This window comes from Sus scrofa, chromosome 12 (genome assembly GCF_054392235.1).
Source record: "Sus scrofa isolate SSC_HxYL_T2T_F1_AM1 chromosome 12, Sscrofa_HxYL_maternal_Yorkshire_Landrace_v2.0, whole genome shotgun sequence".
Taxonomy (NCBI): Eukaryota; Metazoa; Chordata; class Mammalia; order Artiodactyla; family Suidae; genus Sus; species Sus scrofa.
This window is the reverse complement of record NC_139394.1, coordinates 37881562-37896407: the sequence shown is the minus strand read 5'-3', so window position 1 is coordinate 37896407 and position 14846 is coordinate 37881562. Positions and strand designations below refer to the sequence as shown.

Genomic DNA, 14846 nt, shown 5'->3' with positions numbered 1-14846 from the left:
AACACATCAAGGTTAATGGGGGAAGTGGAACGGGGGCAGGGCGGCTGGAGGTAACTTGGAGAACGCTGGTATCTCCACTCTTTCGCCACCTCAATCTCTCTCCTCCTCCTCCTCCCTTCCCTTTCTTTAACGCTTTGTTTTATTCCGAAGAAAACCCAGCACTTAGAGGAGATTCATCCAGCTTTCCAAGAGGGGCTTTAAGAGTTTGGGGAACTGGGAGTGCGGGGAAAGGATACATAGGGAAGGGAGGGGAAAAAAAAGAAAACTATGTGGAAAGTGAATGGAAGCTGAATGTCATTTGAAACAGGAGAAAAAGAAGCGACGGAGAAATGACTTAAAGCAGAAACATGGGCATCTCTGTAGCCAGAGTTCAGCCCCAATTAATAACCTTTGGGGTTAATGGGGGGGGGAGACTGAGCGACGTTCGAAATCAGCCACATGCCTGAGCCCCATTCTAAATCCGCTTAGCTACTACCGAAGACACCTCCAAAAATAACACTTAAACTTTCTTCTAAAATAAAGACAAAATCCAGAAGGGAATGGTTTACCTGGAGCGTTTCGTAGTGGGATCTCTCATGACCATACATTCTCTAATTTCTCCAAATTTGCTAAAATAGTCTCTAAGGCTATCTGTAGAGAGAAAGAGAGAGATGGGGGGGGAGAAGGTGTGGGGAAAAAAAAAAGCAATGCAAATTTTGATCAAGGACAAAAACCAAAAGTAGTTTTCTGTTGTTATTCTGGGGGGTTTTTTGCACACGCGGGGGAAATTCGGCAACAGAGGTCGCGTAGAGGGCTCGGAAAGGATTTGCTATTTAAAAAAATAACCTTGCACAGGAGAAGTGGGGAGCCAATGGCGGGGGGGGGCTCCTACACCGGGATAACAAAGAGCAATAAAGAAGCCAAGAAGGGGGGGACCCAGGCGTCCCCCCCTCCCTCCCTTACCTGGTGAGGTCTGCCAGCTCAGTCCACCGATAAACATTTTACTAGAGGGAGAAAACATAACAGAAGTGAGCACCGATGTCAGATCGGCCATTTTGACGTGTAACTTACAAAAGCTAAAAGGAAAGCAGGGGGGAGCGAGCGAGCGAGAGCCGGGAGGTGGGGTGGGGGAGAAGGTGACGGCGAAATGCAATCCAAAGGTGTGTAACTTCCACGGGGGGGGCGCGCGGGAGGGGCGGGGGGGCGCGGGAGATGCCCGGCTCCGCGCACCGCCGTCCCCGCCGCTGCAAGGAGAGCGAGCCCGAGGCGGCGCGGTGGGCAGCGGCTGGAAACTTACCCGGGGTCGTGCTGGGAGTCGTTGGCGCTGCCCGAGGTGCCTTGGCTCCCATTTGCCTCCATATCTGAGCCCCCCCGCCCCCCCACCCCCAAAAAACCGAGCCCCACAGCGATCGGAGCGGAGCGGCGGCCGGCTCCGAGCCCCGAGATCTCCCGCTCCCTCCTCCCCCTCCTCCTCCCCCCCGCCCGGGCTCCTCCGAATCTCTCAGCGAGCGGCGGAGCCGGGGCAGCGGCGAGAGCCGTCACACGTGGGCTCGGCTTAGCTCAGCCCCGCTGCTCGCACACCCCCCGTCCCCGCCCCCCCGGCCCATCCCCACCTCTCCCCCTCCTCCTCCCCACCCCCATCCCCTCCTCCTCCCCCTCCTCCCGGCGCACGTGGGGCGGAGTTCTAGAACGTCGTGTAACCAATGCCGGTGACGTCACGCACCCCGGTGCGGCCCCCGCCTGCCCGCGCGCGCACACTCGGCCCCCCGCAGCCGGACCCACGGGGGCGGTGCGCGAACCCCGCGGCCCGAGGGGCCCCGCCTCCGGGCGGGCCGGGCCGGGGGGCGGGGGGAGCGCACCCCGACTTCCCTCGATCACATGGGCTGCGTGGGGAGGGTGGATCGGGGGAGGGGGAAGCGCGGGGAGCTGGCCACCGCTCCGCACTCGGGCTGGGGAGAAGACGCCCCCCACCCCTTCTAGGTCGGCCTCTCCATTCAAGTTCCCCAGCCCCAGCCGCTGGGATCCGGGGATGGCACCAGCCGCCCTCCCGGCTCTGCGCCCTTTTTCCAGCCACCGCGCAGAAATTTAGGTCAAGGACGTCGGGATCAAACCCAGACCCTGGCGCTCCTCGGGCGGCCCCCGAGACCCCTCTAGGTCGGGGGCCTTCAGGATTGCGGAGACCCTCCCGCACCAACGCCAGCCACAAGTTTTATTTTCCTCTCGCGCTGGAAGTTCTCTCTGGCTCTCGCTCCAAACCGGCACGTCTTGCGCCGCTCCCCGCCCTTCCCTGGCAGAGGTACGAAATCCGTGCCCGGGAAAGGTTATTTTGGAACTTTGAGGAAACTGACGCGATTCCAGTGGTGAGAAAATGCCGAAGAAAGGGTTTCCGCGTTAATCATAGGGAGTTTAAAAAATATAATAAAATAGGTTTATAGGGGTCAAGGTCAAATGATTGGAGTTCAAATCAAATTTTTGCGTATAAAGAGAAATAGTTTGGGAGCACCTCCGGGAGGGCTGGGAAGGGTGGTTATTTGAGGAAACCCCTCTCAACCCCTTCGTTTTATGTATGTCTTATTGTTTCTATGCTGAGGTAGCGAAGTGCATGAAATGTAAATTAAGACCAAGCCCCCCACCATCTGTGGAGGTAGCTGAGGGTGGCAGAAGGCTTCAAACACGCTCACCCTGGCCACCTTAGGAGTAGTGCAGCACAGGTCCTGGTACACAGTAGGTGCTTAAAAAGTGCTGCTTCTCATCCTTTCCCGCACTGATAACTCCAAAAAGACGTTTCTGTAGCTTCCCCCAAACATCTCACATTTAAACAGCAAATTTCAGGCGGGCCAAATTCAGGCTGGATTCAATTTATGGGGTATTTAAAACAATAAGGATGTAATTATCCTTATTGTTTTAAATCATTACAATAAATTGAGTTAATATGGCATGAGGGGCAACATAAAGTTGTGGTTCATCAAATACTCAGATTAATGTTAAGCATGAATTGATGCCCAATTAACACTTTTCCATTCATTTTCATTGGATTAGGACACAATGGAATACACTCAATGCCAAAACTGTACCAAATCCACTGTGGCTCTTGGGAAAATGGAATCTTTGGAAAATCCCAACATCAGCCAAAGCCTTGAGTGACCAGACTCTTATTAATCTGTCTCCTAAACTGGGATCATTCTTCCTTGATGGAGGGGAGGGATTGAAATGAACACATGGAAAAGTCCCTTTTTGATTGCAAGCCCACATGAGCTGTGAGCTGTATGCCTTATCAATCATTACTTCATGTGATTTTTAGAAGGCACTTTAAAACTTTAAACCCAAGCATTTTCCCTCCCTCCAAACTGCTTTCCGAATCATCTGGGGTCCTGTGTATGGAAGAGCCAGTTGTTATTACGGTAATTGTTTATTGTGGCTATTCTCAATACCAAACAGAGCTAATTGGATTTTGTGTGGGATTTTTACACGAGACCCGCAGACCATCAGAGGCAGAAAGGCCTTTCCTGGTCCAACCCCTCATCTTACATCGGGGAGCCCAGAGGAACCAGGCTTTCCAGGCTACGCCCCACCTCCACCTGTCAGTTCCTTACAGGGGCTCTGGCCATCAGTCCCACGCCCTCTGGCTCTGCTGCAGACACATGTATTCTGTCCTTCTCAAGGACAGAGAGTGGGGTGCCCTTGTTCCCTGTTGCAGACCTGCGTGCGCTGAACAGAACTGAAACCCTGCGAGGGGCCGGTGCTGCAGTTATAAAGTCAGTGGCTGAGAGAAAGTTGGAGCTTAAATCACCAACACTACGTGGTTTCTATTTATTTAATTTTAATTTCTATGCAGTAACGTTGACTCTTCTGGGCCTGTAATTCGGAGTTTTGACAAATGCATGGAGGCGAGTAACCCCCACCATAACCAAGTTACAGATGTTCCTTTGCATAATATACGTAATGGTTTATTATTATTATTTCCATTATTGTTATTATTGTGCATTTCTCCTCTAACTCACTCCCTCTGTGTATTCCCTGGGCCAGCAGAATTCCAGGACCATGTCAGTCTGCCACACTCTTGGTCTTCTAAAGCCCATGACACTGGGACACGCCTTTCTTGTCACACTCTTCCCTTGGCAACCTTGATACCCACACCCTCCTGGTTTGCATCCTCCTCTCCAGCCATTCCTCCTCTCTTTGCCCTGACTCCTCCTCCTCTGCCTTTCCTTTAAATATTGGTATTCATTCTCTCCCGCATTTACACTCTTTCCGTGTGTGAGAACCTCTGAAGCATGGGTTCAGTACCCCCTACATGCTGATGTCACTCAAATTAAAATCTCTCGGAGTTCCCGCCGTGGCTTGGTGGTTAAGAAATCCGACTAGAAACCATGAGGTGGCGGGTTCGATCCCTGGCCTCGCTCAGCGGATTAAGGAGCCGGCGTCACCATGGGCTGTGGTGTAGGTTGCAGATGCAGCTTGGGTCCCGTGTTGCTGTGGCTCTGGTGTAGGCCGGCAGCTACAGCTTGGATTAGACCCCTAGCCTGGGAACCTCCATATGCTGCGGGTATGGCCCTAGAAAAGACAAAAAAAAAAAAAAAAAATTAAAATCTCCCTCCAGCTCTGGTTAATTTCTTATTCAATATCCCCTCTTAGCCTTCCCAAAGGTCCCCCAAACTCAGCCTATCCAAAACCACATGCACGCTCTTTTCCCCTAAATCTGACCCTCCTTTAAGGTTCCCTCTCTGCATGAACAGATCCTCAGCCATCTTCAAGACAAGGTTGGCCCCTCTCCAGGTTGACACCTTCCCATGTGCAATCCGTCAGGAAGAACTGTTGGTTTTACTTCCTTAATCTCAAATTCACCTTTCCTGCTACTGCAGCTCAGATGTCCTACTGGAGCCGCTGTTGCAAGACTCCTAAACACCCTTCCCACACTCATTCTTACTCTGCTAATGTGCCTGGAAAGCATTCCCTGACCTCTCTGATGGGTTGAATCCCTCTCGGTAGGCACTGTTATCCTGCCAGGATGTCCTCTGGGTACCCTACCCTGTGTGATCATTTGCTTTATTGCTTATCTCCTCCGCTAAGTCCTAAGCTCCTGTCCATTTCTGCTCTCCAAGTATTAGCTCAGTGCCTATTGGTGCATGGTTGACGCTCAGCAGATGTTTGTTGGAACGAATGAAAGCATGAACGAATGAATGAAGGTGAACCTCTAATTTCCTTGTAGGTGTTTTTGTACCCATGTCCATAAGTCAAATTTGCTGCAATTTATTCCCTTCCATATTGCCTTTGTCTGGTTATACTGGCCTCATAAATGAACTGGTTAGTGTTCCTTCTTTTTCCATTTTCTCAAACAGTGTGTATAAAATTGGAATTATGTGTTCCTTGAATGTTTGGTAGAACTTGCTGGTAAAATGTCTGGGTTTGGGATAAACATTTACTAGGTTGATTTTTAACTACCAGTTCCATTTCTTTGGTGGCTATGGAGCTCTTTAGGTTTTATTTTCTTCCTGACTCAGTTTTTATTCATTGTATTTTTCCAGGGAGATTATCCACACCATTTAGGTTTTCAAATTTACGGACAAAATGCTGTTCATAGTTTTCTTTTAATATATTTTAATCTCTGCTGCATCTACCCATAACCTCTATTTTTTCATTCCAAACTTTTTTTTAATTTTATTTTATGGCTGCACCCATCACAGATGGAAGTTCCCGAGCCAGGGATTGAATCCGAGCTACAGCTGTGGTCCTACATCACAGTTGTGACAATGCCTGATCCTTTAACCTCCTGGGCTGGGCCGGGGATCAAACATGTGCCTCCTCAGTGTCCCCAGCCGCTGGAGTCAGATTCCCAGTCCACTGAGCCACACCAAGAACTCCATCATTCCAAATATTATTGTGTATGTATCTTCTCTTTTCTGGATCAGTTATGTCAGAGATCTCCCTATTTTTGACCTAGTGTTTCTTTCTACATTCTGCTAGTGTTTTCAAAGAAGCACCTTTGAGTTTCATTATAATTTGTTGAGATTTTCTTTGGTAAATAGTTGGTTTTTATAAATAGTCCATGTAGCTTTGAAAAGAATGTGTATACCTAATTTGTTCTGTAGCATTCTATATGAGTCTGTTAACTCAAGCTCGTTAATTATATTATCCGGATTTTCTGTAGCCTTACTCATATTCTTCTGCTTGATCAATCACTTTTTATAGTGGTACATTAAAGTCTCCTCATGTGACTGAATTTGCCAGTATCTACTATGAGTCACTCAAATTTTGCTCTCTATATTTTGAGAATATGGGATAAGGTACATCAAGAAAACCTGTGAAAATCTCCTGCTATGACTGCATTTTTCTCTTTTCTACATTTTATTTCTCTTTTTTGCTTTATGTGTTTTGACACTATGTTACTAGGTGCATACAAGCTTAGATTTACCATTTTCCTAGTGAATTGATTCCTGACTGTATACATAGATGATCTTTAACCCTAGTGATTTTTGCTTTAAAGTCTACTTGGCTTGCAATAAATATGACTACTTCAACTTCTAGATGACATTTGTCTGGCATTTCTTTTTCCATTCTTGTACTTTCAACCTTTCTTTTTAAATTTTTTTTTATTATAGTTGATTTACAGTGTTCCATCCATCAACCTTCTATATCTTTAATTTTTAGGTAAGTCTCTTAGAAATACCCGGATCTTGTTCATTTATTTATTCACCTGACTGGTAAGTTGAGTCCATTTACCTTTAATGTAGTTGCTGATATTTTTAATGAATCTTAGGGACACAAAACTACATTAATCACAATCTCTGGCATAAACATACTGTCATCACTGGGTATATCCATGGCCTTATTTTATTTATTTTTTAATATTATGGACTCTTGTAAACCTCCTATTCAACTACAGAACTAAAACAGTAACAGTGACTTACAACTACTTATGTGCTCCTCCTCTGTTGTACCCCCACCAGAAGAAAGGACTAATTTCAAACTTGTATTTATTTTTATTTTTTTGCTTTTTAAAAAGTCTTATCAAATTGTTATATACTTGTTTTAAAATTTTATGAAAAATTTCTGAGGCCTATATTTTTGTACTCAACATAGTATTACTTAGATTCATCTAGATTGTTGTATCTGGTTGTAGTTCACTATTTTTCAGAGTTGCATACTATTCCATTTTGTGCCTCTGCTACAAATCAGTCTGTCCATTCTCTTGTCATAGGCCTTTGGGTTGTTCCAGTTTTTAATTCTTACAAGCAGTGGTGTATCAACAGTCTTGTCTTCTGGTGTATGTGAACCAAAAATTCTCTTTGGAGTGATTACTGGGTCCTGAAGTATATAAATGCAAAACTTCACAAGATAATGCGAAACAGTTTTTTGAAGTTGCTCTTGCAATTTGTATTCTAACAACTTATAGGACATCCTGTTGTTCTAACCTCTGACATTTGAAATTCATGTTCCATTTTTCACCTTTTATTCTGCTTTCTGTATGATTTTTATTTCCTTTTCTTCTATTGAACTGATCAAGAATTCTTTTTTTTTTTTTTAGGGCCACACCCATGGCATATGGAGGTTCCCAGGCCAGGGGCCTAATCAGAGCTACAGCTGCCAGCCTATGCCACAGCCACAGTAATGCCAGATCTGAGCCACATCTGCAACCTACGCCACAGCTCATGGCAACACTGGCTCCTTAACCCACTGAGCGAGGCCAGGGATCAAACCTGCAACCTTGTGGTTCCTCGTCAGATTCATTTCCCCTGAGCCATGATGGGAATTCCAAGAATTCTTTTTTCCCTTTCCTCCTCAATAATTTAGTAGTTAAGTTATTTTTCTATTCCTCCAGTGATTACAGCTTTTAACATGGACACTTAATCTAGCCTTCCTAAATATCTACAGTAAACAGAGAATTATTCAACTTCAATTACATCCTCCCTTTTACCTGTTATTAGTACTGATTTTGGAGCCACACTTAGTTTTTATACCCCTAAATTTAATTTAAAACCTACTATCATTTCATTTTATAAGTCAGTGTTTAGATTTGCCCTTGTTTACCAATTTGTTCACCTTTGTTTCTAGCATATTTTTCTACTTTGTTTCTAGGTACCCGCCTTTTTCCTTGAAACTTATCTTGTAGTGGGTTTTTTTTGGGGGGGGGGCGGTTGTATGAATGACATGCTATAATCTCCATTAGTATAAATTGTCTTATTTCTCTTTCATCCTTTTTTTTTCTTTCTTTTTCTTTTTTTTTCTTTTTTTTTTTGTCTTTTGAGGGTCACACCCTCGACATGTCTGTGACCTACACCACAGCTCCTCACAACGCCGGCTCCTTCACCCACTGAGCAAGGCCGGGGATCAAACTTGAGCCCTCATGAATGCTGGTTGGGTTCCTTACCACTGAGCCATGATGGGAACTCCTCTCTCTCATCCTTCAATGCTGATTTCTGTGGGTGTAGAATTCTAGTTATTTTACCCTGAGCCCTTTTTGGAGTATGTCACGTCCTCTTATTTTCTATTTATTGTTGAGACATTTGCTATCAGTTTAAATGTGATTTCTTTGTAAGTAATCTGTCTTTTCTTTCTGGTTTTAAGCTTTTTTTTTTTTAATTATTTCCCCAATACAATTTTTTTTTTTCCTACTGTACAGCATGATGACCCAGTTACACATTCCTGAACTTTTTCTCTTTGTCTTTGGCTTCCTGCATTCTTGTCATGCTGTGTTCAGGTATGAATTCCTTTTATTTTACATGGTTCAAGATGCATTACTCATCCAAAATCTCTGGATGCTTTTTTTTTTTTTTTTTTTAAACCAGATCTGAAAAACGATCAGCCATGGTCTGTGTAAATCCTATCTCCCTTGCACTCTCCCTGTTCTTACCTTCTGATGCTCATATTAGGTGTATAAGGCACCTTCGATTTCTAGGCAACATACCCTGAACCTTCTGCTCAGACTTTCCATCACTTTGACGCTCGGTGCTGCTTCCTGGGCAATTTTCTCAGAGCCATTTGCTGATTTTTCTTAGCTCTGCGTAATCTGCTGTGTAACTCGTCCACTGAGCTTTTCATTTCAGTGACTGAATATGTCATTTCCAGAAGTTCTGCTTAGTTCTCTTTCAGATCTACCTTCTTTTATACTCTTCTGTTACTCATTTTCGCATAGTCCCAAATGTTCTTTTATGGTTTTAATAATTTTAAACTTATTTTATTTGATAGTCTGTCTGATCCTTCTGTTTGCTGAGTTCTTGGGACTCTGGTATCTACTCTGGTATCTGCTACATCTTGGTTGTGGTGGTTATCCATGTATGTTTTGTAGGTCGGTGTTGGATCTCTATTTTTAACCTTTTTTTTTTTTTTTTTTTTTTTTTTTTGTCTTTTTGCCTTTTTCAGAACTGCTTCCTGCGGCATATAGAGGTTCCCAGGCTAGGGGTCCAATTGGAGCTGCAGCTGCCAGCCTATGCCAGAGCCACAGCAATGGAGGATCCAAGCCACATCTGCAACCTACACTACAGCTCATGGCAACTCGGGATTCTTAATCCACGGAGCAAGGCCAGGGATCGAACCTGCAACCTCATGGTTCCTAGTCGGATTCGTTAACCACTGAGCCACGATCTTTTTTTTTTTTAATGTCTTTTTAGGGCGGAACCCGTGGCATATGGAAGGTCCAATGCTAGGGATTGAATCTGTGCTGCAGCTGCTGGCCTACACCAGCCATAGCAACACAGGATCTGAGCTGTGTCTGGGACCTATACCACAGCTCATGGCAAGGCCAGATCCTTAACCCACTGAGGGAGGCCAGGGATCGATCCTGTGTCCTCATGGATACTGGTTGGATTTGTTTCCACTGAGCCACAACGGGAACTCCTTAATCTTTATTTTTCAGCTTTGGGGTTCCTGGACCATACAAGAAGGGTAAACTCCGGTCTCAGATTTACATGAAGACTGGGCTGTCATCCCAAATTCTTAGTGAAGACGTTTTTCTCCACTTTCAACTTATGCCAAGACAAATTTTCTTGTCTCCCTGTGCCACTGGGGAGATTTGTTTCCAGTGTTATTTCTATAATGATTCATCCTTTTGAGGGTTCAAGATTTATTCGGGGATCTTAGTTCCATTTCCACACTTTAAAGCATCCAAACTGCAGTCCCCTTTCCATTTTGATGCTCAAACTTCAGCCTTTCTTTGTGCTTTTTTGCTTTTTTAGGGCCACACCTGCGGCTTAAGGAGGTTCCCAGGCTAGAGGTCAAATCAGAGCTGCAGCTGCCAGCCTATGCCACAGCCACAGCAACGCAGGATCCGAGCTGCGTCTGCAACTTACCCCACAGCTCATGGCAATGCCAGATCCTTAACCCGCTGAGCGAGACCAGGGATCGAACCGGCATCCTCATGGATACTAGTCGGATTCGTTTCTGCTGGGAACCCCCAAACTTCAGCCTTTCAAGGCCAACAAACCTGCCTGAGACCAGCTCCACGTATTCCCCACCATGCTGTCATGTCTCTTGCTTCTGGCACTGGAGGCCTTTCCTTGCTGTTCCATGAGCTCATTTCAATAGGTGTTTATTGCATTTTGACTCATATTTATACATGGTTCATATTTATAAACCAGTATTTATAGCAAGAGGACTTTTAAGTTATTTAGTCTGCCATGTTGCCAGAAATGAAAACTCACTTCCATTTAATTCTTCGTATCTTCCATTCCTAACTTTTATCTTCTATTTCAAATGCATTTAGGATTTCTGAATCGTTTTTCTTCTGAATAATCTTTTATGGTTGAGGCCACATTAGAATGAGCTCAAGTGAGGCAAACCTTGGTCGGTGTGGCTGTTCAGAATAAGTCAGGGACTTGGAGAAAGACTGGTGTTTGGTTCCACCCGCAAGACTCTGATTTAATTTTTCTGGGGGAGCGTATGGGCAGTGGTCTTTTTTAAAACTTCTCAAGGGATTCGATATGCCACCAAGGTTGAACACGACTCTTTGAAAACAGACTGATGGAAACAAACAGGCCATCATGATCCCTGGGCCACGGCCCAGAATGTCTGACTTATTTTGCCCGAGGGGAGCCCCAGGTATCTCTTTTTCTTCTTTTTTCAAAATTTCCCTGCTGATGGTAGCGAGGGTCCAGAACTGATTTCTTGACCTGGGCACATCCAGTCAGAAGGGAGCAGTTAACCTAACAGGAGAGGACGTCCCGTCTTGGCTCAGTGGAAAACAAATCTGACTAGCATCCGTGAGGATGCAGGTTCGATCCCTGGCTTTGCTCAGTGGGTTAAGGATCTGGCGTTGCCGTGAGCTGTGGGGTAGGTCGCAGACGCGGCTCGGATCTGGCGTGGCTGTGGCTGTGGCGTAGGCTGGTGGCTACAGCTCCGATTCGACCCCTAGCCTGGGAACTTCCATATGCCACAGATGCGGCCCTATAAAGACAAAAATAATAAAAATTAAATTACATTAAATTAAAATTAAAAACAAAATAACGTTAGAGCCTAAAGCATGAACCACAGTCTAGTGCAGCAGTTCCTACTGTTTGCACAACTCTCCATCAGACTCCTGGGGAGCTTTTTAATTTTACAGATTCTTGGAGATTGTGACCTGGTGGATTTAATGTAAGGCCAGAGAGTCGTTCATTCCCTGAGGAATGTGATGGCCAGTGAAGTTTGGAAACCCCTCAGCTCTCCCGTCTGGTTTTACAAAGGAGGAAACCATCCTGAGACAAGTGTATTTTTTTTTTCTCAAGGTCGCAGAGCTGATTAAGAAGAAAGCTGACTCCTGCCTCCCAGTCTTGGGTCCATTTCATCCATTTCCAAACATAAAGCCTCCAGCTGCATCGGGAAGATCTTGGCCAGTTTAAAAAGGCAGAGTTTGGATTTGTGTGCAGCGATTTCAGGAATGTGGGGTTTTCTGGCTTGTGTGTGTGGATGGCACCGCAGAGGGGAAATAAAACAGTCTTGCTGCCTTGCATGTAGGGTCTTACTAGTAGTTAGGTGACTTTGAGCTGACAAGCCCCCCCCCCATCTCAAGGGCATCATCCATACATGAAGAATCACGATGCTTTTAAAATAGCTCCACAAATTCTTTGGTGCTCTTGCAAGAGGTGGAGCCTAATTTTAGCCCCGGCGCCCTGAGCATGGACTGCACTGAGTCACTGGCTTCGAATGAACAGAACGTGGAAGAGATGATGGCAGGCGAATTCTGAGGCTAGGGCAGAAAAAGCACGTGGCCTCTGCCTTGCTCTCTCTCCAGGGTCACTCTAGAGGAAGCCAGTTTCCATACCATCAGGATGCTCCAGTAGCCTGATAGGTCCACCCACGTGGAGAACTCTAATTTCCTGTCGACAACCCAAACCACGATTGTGAGACATCTTAAAGGCACATCCACCAGCCCCATCCGAGCCTTCGGATGACAGCTACCCCAGCCCACGTCTCCACAGCAACTCCACGGGAGACCTTGGGTCGGAACCTCCCAGCCAAGCCACTCCCAATTCCCCGACCCTCAGAACCTGTGTGAGACGATACATACTCGCTTGAAGCTACTGAGCTTCAGGGGTAATTGGTGGCACAGCCGAGATGACTAATATGGAGATACTTCAAAATGTGTGAAAACAGAGCTGCTTTACTTTATAGGCGAGCAGCAGGACTTCCTATGCTCATGTTTTGAGAGGGCTTTCGTTAGACGCTGGCCAAATGAACTGCATATTAGATATAAAGTAGCGATTGCATATTATTAATGGTATCAGATAGCAACACATTTCATGTTCAATTACCTACAATGCTCTTGCTGGAGCATCGCTTTGCTCATCTTCTTATCCCCACTGCACACTTACAAAAGGTCACTGTCGAGATATAAAAGTATACGTGTGATTTAAATATCTTGACTCAGTTACTAACAACCATGAGCGTGTTTCCACATTGGAAGAGCAAGATCCATTTAAACTTGCTCTTTTTCTCGGAGCGCTCTCTGTTTACTTTTCGGTATTGGGTTTCACCAGCAGGCCAAGCACCTCTCTGCTTAAAGAGTCTGTTCACTTTGTCTCCTGGAGCCTCACAAGCCTGACTCTTCAGGACAGACATGGCCAACTTTGCACTGAAAAAGCAAACCAGTGTTTTTTACCAGAAAATATGAAGTGAAATGAATTTTTTATTCATGAAAATTCCACCGAGTATAAATTCCCTGTCTAAAAGGAATGGGGCCTTTGTATTTCCCTTAAGTAAATAAATAGCTTCTTTCCTCAAGCATTGTGACTTCTGAGCATGCGCTTACATTCCGGGTTAGTTTGTTTCCTTCCAGGGAATTAAAAATAAGCATGTATGGAGTTCCTGCTGTGGCTCAGTGGTGATGAAGCCGACTAGCGTCCACGAGGACGAGGGTTCAATCCTTGCCCTCACTCATCTGGGTTAAGGAGCTGCCGGTGCTGTGGCTGTGGTGTAGGCTGGAAGCTGTAGCTCTGATTCGACCCTTAGCCTAGGAACTTCCGTGTGTCGTGGGCCCTAAAAAAAAAAAAAAAGCATGTGCACACAGATCCAAAGTCAGCCCTTCTAGGTATGTGTAATATCAGAAAGCAAAGACGGTTTCTTTCTAACAGTCATAACTGGAGGTATATCACGTCTGGAAAAGACATGAAAAAAAAGCAGAGGGTGTGAGGCTGAGAGAATGTGAAACTCTATTTTTCAAACACTCTTTACTGCTCGAACATGCACATGTCTTTGTCTGGAATGTATTTAGTCCTCACATGGTTTGATGTATTTGGAGACATAAAAGTCCCCTTAATGGTGGAGAAAATACATTTTTGTTTGGGTATCTCTTTTCCAAACCGGGGAAGGATATGCAAAAAAGCTCCCTCATGGAGAGAGAGAGGCATTGAGCTAAAGTTTTTCTGTTTGTCCTTTTCCACTTGGCCATTGGACCCAGCTAGGAACCTAGTGTTGTGGGCGAAGCCTTTTGCTCTCTTTTGTTCCCTCTGCCTTCCTCCTGCCTCGGTCTCCAACTCAGAATTATCACGCCAGCTGGGGCAGACGCTGCCTCCAAGTCTAGCTGAATAAGAACAGGTCAGACTCCTGATAAATCAATATCATTTATTGAGTGACCACAGCCAAGCATCCTTCTGGCTGCAGCGGAGCCAGGGATAGGGAGTCTTTATTCTTCAGAAGTTGCAGAAAGTGGACAGTAGCTTGGGGTTGGGTGCGAGGCTGGCTCCAGACCCTCTGGGTAACTGCTTCCTGCAGGCAACCCTTTCTGCCAGCCTGGGGAGCCCCCTCCCCAGCCATGGCTCTGCATCTGAGTATGGGTATCACAGACACAAGAGAGGAGTCTCAAGAATTAAATGGAAAGTTACCATTCTTTTTAAAAAAGAGCCCGGGACTGCTCTCCCATGTACCTTAAAGCTGTTTAACTGCCGTTTGTCATTCTGTCGTCATTATTCTTGTACCTATAGGTTAATATTTTATTAAACGCCTTTACTACTTGGCTGTTCGGGGGCCCTCGGCCTGCCAGCCTTGGCCTTCGCCAGGCACCGCCTGAGAGGGTGGGAGGGCACTGGGCTACTTGAACACTTGATGATGTTAATAAGAGAACCAGTCCTGGAGTTCCCATTGTGGCTCAGTGGTTAACAAATCCGACTAGGACCCATGAGGTTGCAGGTTCGATCCCTGGCCTTGCTCAGTGGGTTAAGGATCCAGCGTTGCCGTGAGCTGTGGTGTAGGTTGCAGACACGGCTCGGATCCCGAGTTGCTGTGGCTCTGGTGTAGGCTGGTGGCTACAGCTCCGATTAGACCCCTAGCCTGGGAACCTCCATATGCTGTGGGAGCGGCCCTAGAAAAGGCAAAAAGACAAAAAAAAAAAAAAAAAAAAAAGAGAGAGAACCAGTCCTTTCCACCTGGAAACCATTTTCTCCTCTGGCCTGTTGGGC

General features: G+C 45.8%; 1 protein-coding gene and 1 long non-coding RNA gene across 23 annotated transcripts in view; one reads left to right on the top strand and one right to left on the bottom strand.

The window, feature by feature from the left end:
• The window catches only part of MSI2 (musashi RNA binding protein 2), a 438300-nt gene extending 436820 nt beyond the window's left edge, over positions 1–1480 (bottom strand). For 19 of the 21 annotated variants that reach the window (XR_002336815.2, XR_002336816.2, XR_014820276.1 and 16 more), the window contains exons 1-3: positions 1277–1480; positions 943–983; positions 549–630 (exon numbers count right to left, since the gene is read on the bottom strand). Coding sequence is in view for 15 of the 21 variants with exons in the window: in XM_021066169.2 (XP_020921828.1) it covers positions 549–630; positions 943–983; positions 1277–1338 (185 nt within the window). In the remaining 6 variants the exon portion in view is untranslated. Of the gene's footprint in view, positions 1–548; positions 631–942; positions 1063–1276 lie in introns of those variants that run through there. The other 2 variants (NM_001315780.1, XM_084982849.1) reach the window with 2 other exon arrangements.
• Positions 1481–1870: 390 nt separating this feature from the next.
• Positions 1871–13173, top strand: LOC110256167 (uncharacterized). 2 transcript variants are annotated; one of them, XR_002337445.2, is made up of 3 exons: positions 1871–2275; positions 6628–6680; positions 11679–13173. It is a non-coding gene; the product is annotated as an uncharacterized LOC110256167 (long non-coding RNA). The 2 variants fall into 2 exon arrangements; XR_002337444.2 differs by lacking the exon at positions 6628–6680.
• The last annotated feature ends 1673 nt before the right edge of the window (positions 13174–14846 follow it).